Source organism: Erithacus rubecula, assembly GCF_903797595.1.
Source record: "Erithacus rubecula genome assembly, chromosome: 5".
Taxonomy (NCBI): domain Eukaryota; kingdom Metazoa; phylum Chordata; class Aves; order Passeriformes; family Muscicapidae; genus Erithacus; species Erithacus rubecula.
The window spans coordinates 48,033,336-48,052,392 of NC_136687.1; the positions used below are offsets into that span (position 1 = coordinate 48,033,336).

At 42.0% G+C, this 19,057-nt stretch overlaps 1 protein-coding gene across 1 annotated transcript in view; it reads left to right on the forward strand.

Annotated features, from left to right (window-relative positions):
* Positions 1–19,057, forward strand: part of EMCN (endomucin) — a 52,022-nt gene that overhangs the window by 20,373 nt on the left and 12,592 nt on the right. Inside the window, 6 exon segments of the mRNA XM_079307100.1 lie at positions 5,688–5,810; positions 11,652–11,684; positions 14,357–14,422; positions 15,942–16,037; positions 17,702–17,726; positions 18,714–18,775. Coding sequence (XP_079163226.1) covers positions 5,688–5,810; positions 11,652–11,684; positions 14,357–14,422; positions 15,942–16,037; positions 17,702–17,726; positions 18,714–18,775 — 405 coding nt within the window.

Here is a 19,057-nt window from a genome sequence, read left to right on the forward strand (position 1 = left end):
GGGACAGGGCTTGGCACCAGGGCTGTGTGTGTGACCAGCCTTGTAGAGAGCCCTCAGACCCCCTGGGCACCATCCAGCTGCTGGCTACAGCCACGCCTGCATTTCCAGCCCAGGTACAGCAGGGTGTCCCTGGCTTCATTCCCTGCATCCTCCCAGCCCCTGGCAGCAGCACTGGGATGTGGGCACTGTGCTCCCTGCAGCCAGCACAGGCACAGCAACACTCCTGCTCTCAAAAGGAACACCAGAGGAAAGCTGGCTGCTGCCTCTTTTTCTCTTTCACTAGCACTCATTTCTCCCTGTTTTTGCACTGGCTGTGTGAAACTGAGGCAGAAATTGGTGGTGCCTTTATGGCACTTCAAAATTTACTTTTGCTGCATCTGTTTTTTTAATAAAAGGCAGGTACCTTTATAATTTTGTAATGGAAGTCATCCCTTTCTCTGGTTCAATCCCTGCTAAGAGCTTCACCAAATGATTGCATTCACACAACTGAGATCTCTTGACAGGGCTTCCTGTCTCTGCTGCAATTTCTGTGGCTGCTGTCACCTTTTATTATAGATTCAGGAAAAGCCCCCAGTGCTACATAGACTGAAATCATGCAAACAGCTTTGTCCTTTATTTTTTTTCAAGGCTTCAGTGTTCTTTTCCTCTGCAGGCCACAAGTACAATCTCTTCTGCTTGTCTTCCTATTTTTTGCATTAGAAGCCAGCATTAAACTGGTCTCCTTAGCTTTCTTATTTATTAATATAAGGTATCAAATCCAAGAGTTCACATTTAGTCAGTGACCCTTTCTTGTGCAGTTCAGGCCCTTAAAACAAGAATTTGTCACACCACAGAAAATCTGCAATCAGGATTTCATATCCTGTGACAACTGAAGTTATCAAAGAGAATGAGAAATTAAATGCAGCAACAATTTCTGTTCTTCCTCCATTGGATATGGAGTAAGCATCTTATATTAGATCAGTATTCAAGGTGCTAGGTGACAAATAAGAGTGGATTTTTGCTTCTGTGTTTCTGAGTTATCCCATGCCACTCTCCTGGATGATGATATATTATGTGGCAGTGGTATATTAGAAAGTGACAAAGGGAAACAGGGGATGGTTTGTTTTTTTTTTTGAAATCCAACTACTGGTAATTAAAAAGTAAGTTTTACTTCAGGAACGCTACCAGAAAAAGCATTCTTGTAACAGGTATTGCTCATTTTCCTCAGTTTGTTAGCACATTCTGTAGATAAACACTGGGTAGAGTTGACTGCTGAGACATTTCATGCAGAGAGAAGTTTTAAAATATGTATTTAAAATACTTTGGGGTTTTGCTTACCAGAAAACATAAAGTTGCAGACAGCACATGCAGTCAACAATGGATGTAAACATTAAAACTGAGCTCTGTTTGGTTACCTCCCTAGACAATTTTCATTCCTCTGTATGGGCAAAAATGTCATTGGGATTGCTACAATGAGATTTTTCAAAGCTTTTGTGCACTCATTAATGCAAATGGCTTTTCAGGCTTTTTTTTTTTTATTATGGGAGCAAGGCCTGTTAAAACTATGAGCTCAAGGGAAAAGCTTTGGTCTTCCATTAAAAAAAAAAGCTTTTGTACTGGTATTTTAAAGTGATTTGCATGGAGTTTGTTTTGCCCCTTAAAAGTGTTTCCTTGATTGATTTGTTGATTAAGAAAGTTTTCAACACACATAGAGATATCTATATTCCTTACAGAGCACAGAGTATATGCAGGGAGTTTGTGGGTTACTTGGAGGTTCTTAAAACGTCTGAACTAATTAGGTAGCAACTTACTGTAAAGAAAATTTAAAGTACTGTAGGGAAACGCCAAAATGTATGTGGATTATATGTAGGTTAAGTAGAAAACCATGCTAGTTTGTGAGGATGTGTCGAATTCCAGCTGGTTAAGGAAAATGAAGGGTTTTCAAAGCATAGAGAGTAAGGAAATTCCTGAAGCTCATAGAGCAGCTTTGCAGGGCAGCTTCACGTTCCCTGTTGTTGCTTATCTCTTTGCCAAATACGTGTTAATACAATGCCATTTATCTTATCAAAATATCAGCAGGGAAAGCCGCATCACCACCAGAGAGTTCTGCTGCCGCAGCCATCATCCCCATCTGGACAGCTATTCCACACTCTGCGCTGCTTTACCATTTTTATTCACGATCAGCTGCCGACACCAAACCCATGACTCGATGATGCGAGCGCTGCAGCAGCAGAGCAGCAGCAGCCACCCCTGAGCTCTGCGCTGCCCTTGTGTAAGGCCAGGCGTCCCCCTGGCAGCAGGCAGGCAGGGATGGTGCTGCAGGCAGGGATGGTGCAGCAGGCAGGGATGGTGCAGCAGGCAGGGATGGTGCAGCAGGCAGGGATGGTGCAGCAGGCAGGGATCGTGCTGAAGGCAGGGATGCGTGCCCCAGGCAGGGATGGTGCAGCAGGCAGGGATCGTGCCGCAGGCAGGGATGGTGCAGCAGGCAGGGATGGTGCTGCAGGCAGGGATGGTGCTGCAGGCAGGGATGGTGCAGCAGACAGGGATGGTGCCCCAGGCAGGGATGCTTGCCCCAGGCAGGGATCGTGCCGCAGGCAGGGATCGTGCCGCAGGCAGGGATGGTGCAGCAGGCAGGGATGGTGCAGCAGGCAGGGATGGTGCAGCAGGCAGGGATGGTGCTGCAGGCAGGGATGGTGCTGCAGGCAGGGATGGTGCTGCAGGCAGGGATCCGTTCTGCAGGCAGGGATCCGTGCTGCGGGCAGGGATGGTGCTGCAGGCAGGGATCCGTGCTGCAGGCAGGGATCCGTGCTGCAGGCAGGGATGGTGCTGCAGGCAGGGATGGTGCTGCAGGCAGGGATGGTGCTGCAGGCAGGGATCCGTTCTGCAGGCAGGGATCCGTGCTGCAGGCAGGGATGGTGCAGCAGGCGGGGATCCGTGCTGCAGGCAGGGATGGTGCTGCAGGCAGGGATCCGTGCTGCGGGCAGGGATCCGTCCTGCAGGCAGGGATGGTGCTGCAGGCAGGGATCCGTGCTGCAGGCAGGGATCCGTGCTGCGGGCAGGGATGGTGCTGCAGGCAGGGATCCGTTCTGCAGGCAGGGATCCGTGCTGCAGGCAGGGATGGTGCAGCAGGCGGGGATCCGTGCTGCAGGCAGGGATGGTGCCGCAGCTGCGGGGGCGAGCCGTGATGCGTGACTGCAGCGCTGCGCCGGCGGGGCTGAGTCACCGCACCCGCGCGGGGTCCCCGCCCGTCCCCGCGGAGCTGCCGCCGGGGCCCAGATGAAACACGAGTTTCGGGCTTTACGGAAAAGGCGCATCTCCAGCAGCGATCTGTGCTCTCGAGTACATGAGCAGCGGCTGGGTATGGATGCTGCTGTTCCCACACGCTTTTGGTGCAGAAGCTGTCTCATCTGCTGAATGTGTTGGTGGTAGAGCCTGTGCTGTGCATTAGGCGTGAGGCTTGGATGCAGCTTAATAGCTGTTTCAAAGCCGCAAGTCAGCAGAGAATTGGGTTGCTAGGATTTAATCTTGCAGTGGAATTGAAGGAGCCTTACCCAGCAGGTCGAGTTTTCCATCTTGGAAGTGATGAAAACTGGCACACGGATTTTTTTCCCTGTAGCACATCTGCTTTACACCTTGACACAGGAAGCACTGAGCATGTCCTGCAGTCTGGCAAAATGAATACAAGCTTTATGCCAAACCCTAGGTAAAGGTGGGTCACTGGGAGAATCTCACCCAGGCTAAATTATTTAAAAAAAAAAAAAAAAAAAAAAAAAAAGGAAACACCATCATCCTTCCCCTCCCCTGCCAAGGCATATCCAGCGCACAGCCCGTGTTCCTGAGAACAATCTGTTCTCACAACTCCCAAACACTAGAGGAGCACCCGAGGCTGGGTGGCTGCCAGGACTGATAGGATGCGTGGAATGAGTGATCCCCATGGGAAAACAGCCCTCTGCGGGGTTACAGGGTAACTGGCTGCCTCCCTCCTGCTCTCTCCCACACACATCACTGTTTTGCAGTGTTCACAAAGTGTATTTGTGTTTGAGTGTCTCTGCACTGTTATTCTGACTTACTTTTCATTTTCCCATGCAATCCATTACTAACCTATGGCAAGGGAGCCACAAGATGGTTGCTGTTACTGCTACAAGCCTGTGCATCTTATAGAGAGAGAGAGGTACCTCAGGTTTGCGGTTTTTTTATATTTTTAAAAATTGATCTCAGATTAAAATTCAACATGTAAAATTTGAGTCTGAAGCCACGACAGTAAGAATCAAATGTGGAAAAAGTTTGCTTCTAAAGATTGGTTCAAAGCTTCCATGAAGAGAATGTAGGAATTGTTAATGTTTTCAGATCCTTGCACTATACCATAGTAAAAAATGAGGTAGAAGGGCTTTTTACATTCTTGTCTACTGCAGGTTAGTCTAATATATTGAAGGGGTGCAATGCTGAAGTTTCTGAAGGAAGTGACATGAAATTCTACTTCTCATCACTAGAATCCCAGTGAAAGTTTTAGACACTTAAGTAGTTCTGCATAATTTTCGTGGTTCAGCCTTGAAAGACACAATCCCTGGCTGCCCAGCTTCTCTCAGTTTCCAAAATTGTATGAAACTACTGAGTCCAGTGGTTTCAGCTCACTGTTTCTTAACTTACTAATTTTTGAAGCTTGCTTTTCTAAGGTACTGCACTTAATGGACAAGAGGGGAAGGGAAAGGCCAAGTTAAAGGTGTGTAGCTGTAGAATAGGGACCTTTGGGATCTTTGCTGGTAATCAGTTTCTAGATAAAGTCTGTCATGAAGCATTCCTCAATATTTACGTATTGCATGTGTGTGATGTTGCTTGCTGTCTGAAACGTCTTAAAGTTGTTTTAGTTCTAGTGTTTAAAATTCATATGAAGAGTCACTGAACACAGTCGCCTCTCTGATTAATATCAGACAGGAAATATAAGTCTGCTCTTGGGCACCTCTATGTTTTATTCAGTAGGCACTGTCTTGCCTGTTGTTATTCTAAGGTTTGAGTACAGATGTAGGAATTATGGGCAGTGCTGGAATATCTTAAATTATTTCTGGTCATTCAGTGGCCTTCAGTTCCAGGGGCTCAAGTCATGTCCTGCATCATTGTCTTGGCTTCACCTTAGGCTGCAAGTCTTGTGATACAATAGCCTTGATCTTCTGTTGAGAAGAGAAGCAAGAAAATTTATTTTTCATACATTAATATTAAGTATGTTATTTCCTAGGCCTTAACAACACAGAATGAAATAATTAGCTCTTTGCTTAATTGAAATCCTTCAACTTTATACAGTATCACATTATGTGACAGTTGTATCTGAAGCTTGATTGATTGATTGATTGATTGATTTTAAAATGAAGGAAAATACAGAGGGCAGTAAGTTGAGTCTCTCTTCTGCTCATGCTGCTCCTGGTGCAACACTGCCTAACTATTGTAGGGTCCCAATTCAGAGCTCTGGGTTGTCTTCTGGCACAGATAAGGGGCTGTTTCTCTTGCTACAATGTGCTTTGAAGGTGCCTCAGCTATGCCAGAAGTAACTATTCCCTGGGGATAGTTTGTTCCTTGAGAGGCAGTTACCTGAACATGTGGCACTTTCTTACATTAAATCTTTTCTATGATGGTCAGAGCATTTCTCTGAGGGATGGTCCAGGATCTGGCAGTGCTTGTGCAGGTGCCTCTTACCTAAACATTTCTCTCATTTCCAGCTACACAAGCAAGTGGAACACAATCTCCACAAAATGAGAGTTCAGATGCCGCATCTACTACGGGACAGTCTTTTTCTTCTACAGCCTCACCAGAAAGAAGCACTTCTGCTTCTGGAACCTCAGGTAAGTCTTGAAAACATACACTTTCTTTCTTTATACAAGTAGATTAAAGGATGCAATTAATTTTGAGTCTTTTTTTCCTTTGCTGTGCATTGTTCTGGAACGAGGACCACATCTCCTTATTCATGCAGGCTACACTGTGTCCATGTCACCTAGCCCTGAAGTTGTGTTGAGTGATGGCTGAACTTCCAAACATTCAGTTGAGATACATGGTGCATTGCAGGAGGATATAAATTACAAGTGATAATAGTAATCTTCATATATACTGTGTGAGGTCATTTTGTAGCATTGACTGTCAGAAGAGGTCAAAATAAATTCCCTGGCTGCAAGGTTGAGGACACAAATAAGAAAACAGCTATAATTTTTGCAGTTGTTTAAAAATCTGGAGATAAATTTTAATGCATATTACCAATTAAAAGGTGTTGTTCAAAGTACAACGTTGCATTCAAGGTCAAAAATATATCAATTCTTTCCAGCTCCAGTCTGGTCTCACCATTTCTCTGGGTGTGTTTTGGTGTATGTATTCACTAAGAAATACTGTGGTGAATGCAGATGCCAGGTCATATGAATGATCATTTATTATGCTTCTCTCTGGCTTAACTTTCTTAGGTTTTGAAGAACCACTTATTCAGGTTTCCTTAAGGACCTTCACTTCATTTAGTGCTTACTCTTAACCACATCCAACAAGGATGTGTAAATCCAACAAGGATGTTGTCTTTGTTTGCATATCCCTATTATTAATAGCAATGTTTAACATCCCAAAGGGATACAAAACTCTTTTTGCAACCCCTGGATTGTGTTTGTGGGAGATAAGCACGTGTGTGTACTGTGATTTTTCCTCATAAAGGGTAGGATTGGATATTAAAGTGGAGCAATATCATATGCTCACTATGCACTGAAATACTTAGAAGCATGCAAAAATTTATCAGCATTTTAAAGGAAGTTAAAGTCAACTCAAGACCACTGACTGAGAGAGAAGTCTTTGCAATTTTTTCAATGAGCCCATTCCCCATAATGCATACACTGTGACCTGTGGTTACTTGACTTTCCTGTTAGGTTTCATGTCTTTTGGCAAATATAGGCATAGTACGAAAACCTCACCATTGCTATATTGCAATAAAAGATTAAATTACAACATTTTAAATTAAAAAGTCTCTCACTCAGGTAAATTCTCCAGGCTAATATTAAATTGTAACGCATATCTGACTATGCATCATGTGTATTGAATTACCTACTATGCTGCATATACAATTACATTTTAGACTTAAAATTTATCAAGAAAGTTTTACAACCTTACTGGGGTTCTGTTTGCAAAAGCCATCATCTTACTCAGCTTACTCTGCTGTAAAACCAATAAATCTTCTTGAGCTCAGAGACTACCCAAGATGCCAGAACTATAATTGCCTGGCTGAGAGAGAAAGAACCCATCTATCTAGGGGCAGTCAGTCTAGGTATCATTGGCACAGCCATGCTCCAAGTTCCCATAAAACTGCCACTTCAAAATCACTTCTGCCCACACCAGGATTTCCACACTATCACCTTTCCTGTCCCCTCACAGCACCAGCTCCTTGCTTCTTTCTTGAAGCTTGTATATGCAATAAATCCCCTTTTTCACCCTGATATGTTAGGTAGCTTATCCCAAATAGTTAAGCCTTAGACCACCCTTGCTCCCTTATTCTCTGTATGTGTTGAAGATGCAAATGAAAAACATCTTGGTTTCTACTAAACAGATTTCTCCTCTGTGCAATTGCTCAGGCCCAGGGGAAGCCATATGCTGCACCTTAAAAATTTTAAGGCAATGCAAGTGTGAAGCCAATTGTTTCATCCTATGCTGAGACTAGAGGAAGTGCCACCTCTATCACTGCCATTAGATTATTTATTTCTAGGTCTCCAGAATTTCACATTCAGGGCCTGGATGCCTTGTGCTCAACAGAGCAGGGGCTGGTGTGTGCCAAGGCTGCAGCCCATGGGGAATAGAATAACTTGTAAGCTGGAGGTAGTTGAGCCGTGTCTTCTGTGTGGGAGCTCAAAGGAAGACAAATTAATGTGAAATGGACCAAAACCAGAATATTTATATTTGGTATGCCCAACCAAAATAATCCAACTGGCTAAATATGTTTCATTTTGAGACTATTTTCCACTTTAAAAAAAATGCCATTTTGGTGAAAGTTTCTTGATGCAGAAAAAGAAGAAAGCACATTTTGCAGAGAAATTTCCAATCAGCCTTATCAAAAGATCAGGGTGTGGGAGGAGTGCTACAGAGAGCTGGAGAGCGACTGAGATGAGTGGGGGAGCCTGGGAAAGAATGTGTAGGAACATCAGAGAACAGTATTGCTGTATTAAAGGAGATTGAAAGCACCAGCCACAGAGGAGGTGCTGTGTAGTGCTCATCCAGGCTAGAGGAGGCAACAAGGATTGTTTTTAGCAAAGAGAGCAACCTGCATGCGTGCCATTGACACATGCACTTCTTTAACTTTGGCTGTCATGTGGAATATACTCCTACTCCTTCTCCACCTCCACAGAGGATTGCTTGCTAATATTTAATTTTCTCCTTTTCTTTAATTAATGAAAAGTTGAAGATTAGAGTCCAAATACATCTGAGAAACTGCAAGTATTGTGGCTTTTTATTCTGTGATATAAACAAAGAAAAAAATCCATAAAGTAGTATGAGTTTAAGTTCACCCAGCAGGGTGGTAAGATTAAATGATCTCTTATAATAAACTGTCAGATGAATCAACCTGCTTCATCTATTGATATCTTTATTGCACTCCTCCAATTATAAATCCTACTCACTTGATTCACAGGAGGCATCTCCCTAAGAAAAATTTTTATGAGTAAGACTAGTAGGGTTTGACTCTTTCTGTACACAAACTACAGGAGCTCTGGATAGTGGTGTTAGGTAAAAATTACCCACTGTATCTTCAACTCCTTCACGAAGAGGGACACACAAAAAAGAAGTTTCTGAGAGATGGAAAATATAGAAAAGCCTCAGTTAACACTGTTATAGATCTATGGTGTGGTAAAGGCAAGACAGGCTTTTTTCAAGTTTTTAATTTTGCTTTGATTTATATTGTGGTATATCCCCTCTGAGTAATCAGCCAAATGTATTCATTTGTTTTGCCAGTGAACACAGTTGGATGTGGCTGCAATCCAAAATACAGAAGCAGCAAACTGCAGGGTTTCCAGGCTGCTTAGGTAGTGACTGTTGGAGAATAAAGTGGGGAGAGTTTAGTTATTGGTCTCTTTCTCCATCTGTCGAGCTTCTCACCAGTGCTGAACTGACTCAGGCAGGTAATTTCAAATCAAGCCATGGTCATGTGCCAGATTTTTCATCCTTGTCCTCCTTACTGCACAAGGAGGAACCCAGCACAGCCAGTGTTGCACATTTCACTTTTCATGATGAATCTGGAAATCCTCCCAGATTATTCATGCAGAGCATCTTGCTTGCAGCCCCAAAGGAGGCAGCAAGCTCTGCACAGGCAGCTAGAGCAACTACAGTAACTGTTACCAAGTGAAATGCTGCTTTTCCTTCTGTCCCTCTCTTTCTGGAGAACAGCAGCATGTGAGCCTACACCAAAAAGGGCACTGGATGGTTATTTAGACAATGCAAACTGAAAGCACCTGCTGAATCACTCTGATAAGCACAGCTTTGCGTGGCAGGACTGAGCAATCTCTGAACAGAGAGTGAACCGGGGCCTTGGTTGCACACTGCAAACAGGAAGAGAGAGGAAGGAATGAGATTTTTCCAGTTTAATTTTTCATGCTCTAGCAAAACCTGGGTGATATACCTTCCAGAAAGATGCTGGTAGTTTTATTGTGTGTAGGTGTGTGCAGTTGTTAAAAAATTACAGAGGCACAGAAAGAGAGGGCAGGCGGCTGCTGTCATGTTTTTCTCCTGGGATAATTTCTGCTCTCTAGGTTTCTTGAAGAGGCAAAGTCTGGCCAGGACAGCTGCATGGCTTTTGGTTATACCAGTGGGTACTGAAGCACATCCCCCAGCTCTTCCTGTTTGCAGGGGCCTATGCCACCTGTGCTTATGTCACCTGCAATCAGGTTTGAAAAGGCAAAGGTGAACTTGAGTATCAGTCTTGGGCTTAATTAAGTTTTTCTATGTATTTATTTGTTTTAATTTGAGCCAAGTTACTTCACCTTGTTTTTAAGAGTGAATGTAAAGGAAAATATTCAATATGTTATAATGTTGGAGCTCTTTCAAAGGAAAGTTCCACAGACTTGAGAGACAAAGTTCAAAGTGACTTCACAGAGAAGTGACCTATTTGTAAGGCTTGACAAAGTCATCTGCCTTTCTTCAAGAATGTGAACACACAGGGCCTCAAAGTTTGCTAGTTTGCCCACATGATGTGTGGTCACATGGCATTTCTGTCATGGCATCCCACACCTGAAGGAAAGGCAGCATTCTGGTAATAAGCAATCATATAATATTTGGATATTTCCTTAATACCAGGTATGTGTCCTCCTGCATTCTGTACTGTGTGTTGTTCCTTTGACAAGTGATGTATTAACTTCCAGAAGGCTTGTGCTTGGTTTTTTGGTAATGTTGCCCAAATATACTATAAACAATGCCTAATGATTCATCACACAGATCCTCTTATAGCCCAGTGAAATTGCTGTTTGCAGATGGATTGATGAGATGACAAAAAGCTTAGGAAAACAGTCTCCTCTGCATTCTAGGAAGCCAGGGTGAGGTAACTGTATACATTCAAGATACTTAGCATTACAAATATTTAATATGTTCAAGAAGAGTTCTTACTGTTGACTTTTAAGTACTTAGCTTTTCAACCTAATTCTACTTTTCATGAATGTTTGTGACTAAAATGCAGTTTAAGTTTTGTCACATGTACCATTAGCAAAAGCAGTTATTTGCACCCCAGTGGCTGAAGTGATCCATGGTTTTAATTGTGTGTAGAGAGAAGGAAAAACAAGAGCAGCATTCTGTTTTCCAAAGAGTATGTTCACAGCAATAGAACAATGTGTGCTACAGCTCTGCTGGTAGGAGCTGTCTTTGTGCAAAGCACCAGAGCACAGCACACAAAGTGTAGTGAGGGGAAAAGAGTGGATTTGTGCTCCAGGGAGAAACTGGTTTAGAGGAGCACTGCAACCTGGGCAGTCAGGGGACAGGCTTAATGCCTGCCTGGAGTTACAGCTGCCTTCATGATATTGCCTCTGTGATCCCCACCCTGGCACAGCTGGGACACAGAGGACACAGCCACTCTAATTTCCAAGCCTGCTCCAGTCTAGACAAGCAGAATATGTTGTGCACCAAAAACTTGTGAAGTAGCTGGGGGAAGCTGACAGTAGAGCCAGTAAGCAATGTGCCCTGTGCTCTGAAGGATTGATTTCTTCCTCATTACTAGTGCCTCTTGCTTCTGCTGCTTGGCAGTCTGCTAGCCAAAAGCACCAAGATAATAAACAAAGATTCCTTTTTAAAGGGTTTTGTGACTCTTGAAGATGTGTCTCAATTATTTTCTTTTATTAAAACACTTACTTGTCAGTTAAATGTCAGCTATTTACTCCCAGTCACTTTTTTTTTTTGTTTGTTTTGGAAGGGGAGTTTTTAAGGAATGTATCAATTAATTCTGGATTTTCTTCTCTTGAGCAGAATAATAACCTGGCATAGGCTGGGGTTTGGATTCTGCTCCCACCTATAAGGGATGGCTGGAGACTTACAGCTCAGACTTTCTGGATTTGGGAACAGTGTTAGCATCTCACTTCTGGGGCAGCATTTGTTGTGGGGGTTACTGAGCATGTTCCCAGAGTCTGCCAGTTCGGGTGATGTGAACATCTAAACCAGATACTAACAAACCTGTTCTTTCTGTTTTATTGCAGGCCTTCCCATGAGCTTTCCAACAAATTCAACAAGTAAGAGCAATAGAAGAGGTTGTTCTATTCACACTGATGAAAAAGACTGGTGTGGGGTGGGAGAAGGACAGCCTGAGGAAAGGAAATGTTCAGGGAGAAAGAAGGATCTAGGGGAATAATATACCTGAAACATAGTACAGAGCAGCAAAAGAGTGACGTTCAGCTTGTAGCATTTAGTAATTTTGCTGTGATTTCTGCTGAATACCATGTTGGACTAGCAGATACTGGAAAGAAAAACAGGGTGGGACCACAGAAAATATTCGGGCCTGGCATATTATGTGATGCAATGGGAAGCTGTTATAAATATAGTGTAGCTTATTCTTGTCAGTGACTCTCGTTCCTCATCCTGTAGTGAGAGGCAGTAAGTCCCAAAGTAAGGCAAGTTTCCTGTGCTAATGAACCTTTATTGTCCTATTTTCCTTTCTCTGGGCTTATCAGGAAACAGTCTCTTCTGTTTCTGGTCGCTGCAGTTCTTGCTGCTGCTGCTGCCTGCAGTGTCTTGGTCCTCCTGTTGCCATGATGGCTGTATTTCTCCAATTCATTTTGATTCTAATCCCAGATTATAACTGGAAAATACCTTCCAGATCCAGACGAACTAGACAGGAGGGGCTGACTTGTGAGAAACTTTAATGAAAGAAGTGGGGAAATGAGCTTAATGTTTTAGTTCCTTACTCTGTTTTATTCAGTAATGTTTCTTTTCAGCTGTCGTATTTCTTATTGATGGTCACAAGTAGTTAAAATGCTAACCTATGGATTTTTCTTTCCTTCATTACTGACATCTTGGTAAATTAACAGATAACCAGGAAAAAAAAACAAAAAAAAAAAACCCAAACAAAACAGTGGATTTCATTTCTCAGTTTTTCTCCTGAGGAGATGCACACATCTCCTGTACAAATGCAGGGATACACATTCCTCTTTTTTGGTGCAGTTATTCTGTTGACATTTCCAGTCAGTATCCAGGGTAACTCATTGCCATGATAATTGTCTGCTTGCTGTGTGTATCATGTAGTATCCAGATAAGGTAGCAAAAGGCAGTAGTATTTCCTTGGGAAGTCTGAAGCAATCACATGGAATCAAGAATGCATAGGAATTACTTTAGTCACTTGATGATGGCTCAGTTTCCAACCTTACATTATCACCCCTCAGCAGATGGGCACCAAGGGAAAGAGAACTTCTGCTTTAAAGAAACAGTGATTTTTCAGAGATAAAGTCTTGGACAATGGTTGTTTCCTGCACTATAGCATCAGAATGTCTCAGCTGTGACTGTATTGTTTAGGTACCAAACACTTAGTAAGTGATTGTTTTTCCCCAAAAGACTTCTGTCTGTGTCCAGACAAATGAAGGTAGAAGGGTGGGGAAGGGGGAAAGAAAACAAAACAATTTTTAATATTGGGAATGAGTTTAAAATCAGTTTTGTAAGGAAGTGACAAGCATTGTTGGGACAAGCAAACCTTATTTGTTACTTTAGCTCCATGGATTAGAGTTACAAGTACTGCCTACATAAAAATATCTGTAAAAATAGGGACATGTCTTTCAGAGATTTAGTATAACAAAATTGTATTCTGGACCTCAAAATGGCCATAGGATATTGATTTTAATGACTTGATTAATTTCACAGCTTTCACAGTACAATTTCTGCTATCTTCTATTCTTGGCAAGAGGAACCATACAATCTTACAGGTGTGGATTATGAGTAGGTACCTGACCAACAAAACCTCAGTGGCTGCCACCAGGTTCTTATTACTTATATATGGAGCTATAACCTCTGAAAGGACCCTTTTTTGACAGATCACCTTCCCCAGACACTTGTTTGAGAGCCACTTCTGATATTTAGCCAGGCAATGGAAATGCTTGACCTTGTATTACATCTGTCCAGCTGCTCTCCTCCTTCAGTGGCAGTGAGCACCTGTCTGCTCCAGCCTCCATCCAGCATGGAATGCAATCCCACGTGCTATATATAATGTACCTAGGCAAATGCCAATGTTTGCATTTTCTCTTTTCTCTCTGGAAGTTCATTCATTGTTTTTTCATGGGCTGTATGCAGCAAGGTAATAAATATTTTGCATTGTTGATACCTGACTCAAATTCAGATTAGAAGCTGAAGTTATAAATGCATTCCTTTAAACCCAGCCTTAAAGTATGTCCCAGAGGCTCACAACATTGCTTTTTCCAAATGGGGCAGACAGCAGGCACATTCTTCTATAACAACACTCAAGAAACTTGCTATCTACTATTATTGCACCTCTTCAGACTTCTTCATCTACTATTAGCACTTTTTTTTTTTTTTTTTTAATTAACAGTGAAATATTTTGGTCTTTCTTCTCTTTGAGACAGGTCTAATTTTCACCCTCTTTCTTGCTTATTTACTTACTAGAAATTCTCTTGTAATGCTGAACAGTAACATAACCTCCTAGAAGTGACAGGCAGAGGACCCTAGGCAAATCTGTACCCATAAAAAGTGTGTGTTTCTTTAGGCCATGCTAGATAAACTTTTTCACTCCTCTTGCCAAGTTATCCAAGTATTATTGAGAAGAAATATAGATGTGAAGTGCCAAGTGAAGCTCCAGAACTGGGGACACAGAAGTTGTTCTGGGAGGGTAATTTTTCAGAAGGAGTTGTTTGGGAAATTCTGGCAATATGTGTTTACCTGATAGACACTATTTCTTTTGCAGAGCCAACTTCTGAAAGTCCTAAAAGCAGTTCTGGAAACCAGAGAGGGAGTGATATCAGCTATTCTAGTGAGTATTCTTACTTAATTGTCTGTCTTTTGAGTTTTCAGTTGATCAGGTTTGCTTTTGATGAGTGATTGGAATAGCAGACAAATGAAACTGCAGATTTATTTCTAGCCTTACCAGACTTAGGCCCTATTACTAACAAAATTTAAGAGCTGGTTATAAAACTCCTCTCAAACAGAGCTCAATAAGTTGACACTGTTCTCACAGAAGAGCAGCACAATTATTCCCAAGGACTGATTCTAAGTGGTAAAATTGAAAACAAAACCCAAACAAAATAAAAACAAAAAAAAAGGTCATCCCCTGTTGGAGAAGACACAAGGGAACATATGAAGAAATTGCTCATATACATGTTGTACATCTTCTATGAATGTATTTTTGTGAGTGTATGATGTGAATATATTATTCACATTGTCATGGCAGAGAAGGTCTAGGAGGCAGTCTTCTGCAGACTCTTTAAGCACTTGATATTTGCATGATGCATGCTACTTAATCTTTCATTTTAATATTATGCATCTCTGGGGCAAGAGTGTTGCTGCAGCTTTGCTATTTCCAGCCCAGAGTACTGACTAAGCAAAATATGTTTGATGTTTTCCCACTGTAAACTGTCTTGCTCTAGTTCCATCGATGCACAGACACATCTATATGAATATTAAATATTAATTGCATCAAGAGCCCTTGAATGCAGCATCCCCCTGACACAGGGCTTGGGCCAGCAGGCAGGAGAGAATTGCTGAATTTGAATGTGGCTGGGTGCTGCCAGAGAAATGACAAAAAGGGAGAAACTGGGCTTATATATTTCCCAGGGAAAGCTTCTCTTCATTACATAATTCTTTCCTTTTTTGCTTCTTGGCTGGGAAACACCTGTCAGGAAATGGCAGATGGTGGGAAATAATAAAAGGAAAGAAATGTCCTCATTTTAAATGGAGATCTTGCATTTTCTATCCCTGGTTGTAAGAGCTGTGGGGAATGTTACTGAATTATGTAATTGCTTGGTGTGTTTCTGGGTGCACAATGTTAAAAGCAAAATAATCACTTCAGTTGCTGAATTTCAGACAGGTCTTTTTTTTTTTTTTTTTTTTCCCCAATAAGAGGGAAAAATAAATTGCATGTTTAAAAAAATTATTTCTAGAACACGACTTTCTCACAAAACCTTTGCAAACCATCAACAGTGGGGTTGAATGATGAATGTTATGGTGGGCCCACTGGAGCAGGTGCTGAAACCTTTTTCTTTTACTGAAAAATGGGTGAAACCAATTCCACAGGGCAGCATAAGTGTCAGGGAAAGAGTAAGGGTGCAAGAAGGAAGAAGCCTAAGTCTTCCCTCCACAAAGCATCCAAGCTTGAGGCTCAGTGGTTGCAGGAAGAATAACAGAAGCCATAGGTTACTCTCTCCAGAGAAATGGATAATCCTTGGTGAAGTGGAGCTGGAGGTGCCTCTCACCTTAGTGTGTGCAAATACCTATACACAGAGGCAATGTAAGCCAGAGGCAGCAGCCAAAATTATGTTCTCCCTCTTTTGCAGATATTATCTTGCCAATTGTCATCACCCTGATAGTCATTACCCTCTCTGTCTTCTCACTGGTGGCTTTGTACAAAATGTGCCAGAAGAAAACTCCAGGTATTTGGTTTGCTTTCTCTGCTGGGGGGGAGGAGGGGGGGTGAAATAAATGTGCTGTTCATTATTAAAAATCTCTTTTGGATTACCTTAACCATCACTGTTGTAGTGGTCTGATGGGAAAGCTTTTTGTATTTTGTGTAAAGTGGGAAACTAACACTTCATTTTCAAAATCAGTAGGAAGACCAGAGTGAGCAAAAATTATTTTTGGAGAATATAGAATACTGTAAAGCTTTTTGTTTGTGCTTTTGCAGCTACAAAGAGCTAACAAACACCTGTGCTAACACAATCAATCAGATAGAAATAGACAGTGAAAACTAAATTTAAAGATATTCAACAAAATCACTTTATCTATTTTATCTTTCTTCTAGATACAGGCAAAGAAATATCAGTGTTTTCTTTTGGGATATACCTGATACATACACACACACACACATATGCATATGATGCATAAGTAAAATTTTCCAGTTACAGTGTAATGCGCTCAGAGCATAATCCCTGAGCAAACAGTATTTTCAGAAATAGTCATTTTGACAGAACAGCTAAAGTCAGTATCTATTTCTCTGCTGTCCATTAAATACTTAAGATAATGGGTTATAGTTCCATCAAAGTCCATTTGCCACATGTTTCAGGGCTGCCCAAGTAGGCCACAGGTAAGCGTAAATTTCCACTAAGTGAAAACCCAGATCTGAATCCAGACTGTGGTTTTTCTGTCCCTGTGAGCTGGCATGAATTAGGAGACCTGTGCAGAACTGTGAAATCACCAGGCCTTGGAAATACAAACTCACAACAGGGTGTTGAAGCTGTAAACCAAGACAAACAGTGTGTCACAACCGATTTAGCCAATGACATGGAAAAACAGAGCCAGATAAACAGAGGAAGGTGTGCTCCTTTCTTAGGAAATTATTGAATATTCAGAGTCAAGAGATAAAGATGTCAGACAAAGAACATTTCCTTACCAGCCTCCCCTGTGCACAAATGTCATCAGGCATTGCATTAGTAAATTCATTAGGAAGATGAGTAGATATCTGTGGTGCTTCCTGTAGGATTTGCCCAGATCTATCCAGTGCACTTCCCCTGTGCTTGGTGCCATGGAGTTGGCTCTGTGTCTCTGATGTAACCCCCTGGCCCCTTCCATCTGCCCACGCTGCACATAAGCATAAAATACATTCAGCATATGATTCATTTTGGAGACAAACCTGTTCCTCATCGATGGGGATGACAAACTCTGCTATCAGATGTCATGCCAGGCTGTAGCCCCAGGGGGTACAGCCTCAGGAACACCCTTGTTCTCTCAGTCCCCTTACCCTGTATCTTTTAGCTCAGTTGTGTACTTGAGAGCCACCCCATGCTCACATCTTCTATGCCAGCTACCCAGGGATTTGGGAGCTGTAGGGAAAAATCTGCTTCTGTTGTGCTCTGGGACAGGTCGAATATCATTCTCCCTGGTTTCCAGAAGTGTTGGTACAAGTGACATCAGTTCACTTCCATAGATGACCAGAAAAATAATAATTACTATTCAAGCTGTTTGATTGTGCTTATGAACCTAATGCAATACTGCAAAATAGCAACTGAGCCTTGTGCCAGCAACTGCAACAGCCATGTCTAAATGTTTGGGGTTTGAATACCAGCAATAAAAATGATGTTAACTTTTTTTCTTCTTCCAGAGAGACAAGAGAATGGTGCTGAACAGTAGGTTGAATCCTTTTCATTGCTTTGAGATCTATCACAGGGCACTTGTAAATGCAGCAGATTTTGCATAGGGATTTTCTTTGATCTTTTTCTGTTTAAATATAGTAATCAGTTGCCACCCCAAAGAGAAATATTCTGTTGAAAATGCTGCATTTGCAGTTATTGTAGATCTGTATGTGTGATAAGCAGCTATTTCAGCGTGGATAGAAATATGGTGACTTTCAACTGTTTTGCAATTGGTCCTTTTGAAAGGGATAAACAGCTTATGCTGTGCCACAGGATTCATTGCCCAGTTTTTTTCTTTTTGTTTCCCTGTTTTGCCCATCTTCTACCCTTGCATCTTTTCCCACCCCCCTTCTTTTGTTCATGTTTTCTCTTTTTTTGATGTGTTTCCTTTTTATTCTGGATAATTTATATATGTATTTCTCATGTTCCCCATTAGATCATGTTCCTCTGTTCCATCTTGTTTTCACTAGTCCATTTGCATAGGCTCTGTTGAAATAGTAGTGGCATAAGGAGTGTGAGGAGAAGGAAACTGAGAAAGAGCCATTGGAAGATACAAACTAAAGATCCCTGAGCCTGGCAGTGGCCACTTGTATGACCAAAAACAACATTTAGGCTGCTGATTTACTTGGTAGCCCTGATTCCCTGAACATCTGAAGTGGTTCTTCTTTGCAATCCAATGTGGCTAAAAGGCTTGCATTGACAGAAAAGATATTGCTACTTTTCCCCCAGATGTACCTCTTCTGTCAAGTCCTAAATTAAACCTGGAGTTATGAAACTTGATTTATTACATATTTTAAGAAAGAGGTATTTTCAGAGATGTTGGTATATGGTATTTTCTGCCACCTGACTCCATGCAAAGCCCATTTTAAGCCTGCAAGTTTAGGCTGGAGTAGATGCTACTTTCTCAGGACCAAAATCTTAGAGTTTTGGTTGGATGATCAGAATGTGTGCTGACTCTTAATTGTTTTCTGATTTCAATAGAGCCCAGTCAGATAAAGAAGGAGTCAAACTTCTTTCTATGAAGACAACTTCTCCTGAGACTGGTGAGTCTTTCCTTTGTGTGTATTATGTTTCCCTGTCTGAGCTCAGAGAAGAGCAATTTTTGGTATGTCATTTCCAATAGCAATCCCGTCTTCAGTTTCTGTCAGGTCAAAGTTACTGCAAACAATTATTTTACAGAGCAAATCCCCAGGCTGGGATCCTGTAGAGCTGCAGCTCAGCTGTACTGTGTGTGCTGTCAGTATTTGGGAGTGAGAAGCATGACTGCTTTAGGGAAATATTTTATTTAAATCATTGATAGTAAGCAATCTAGCTAGGGATGTTCA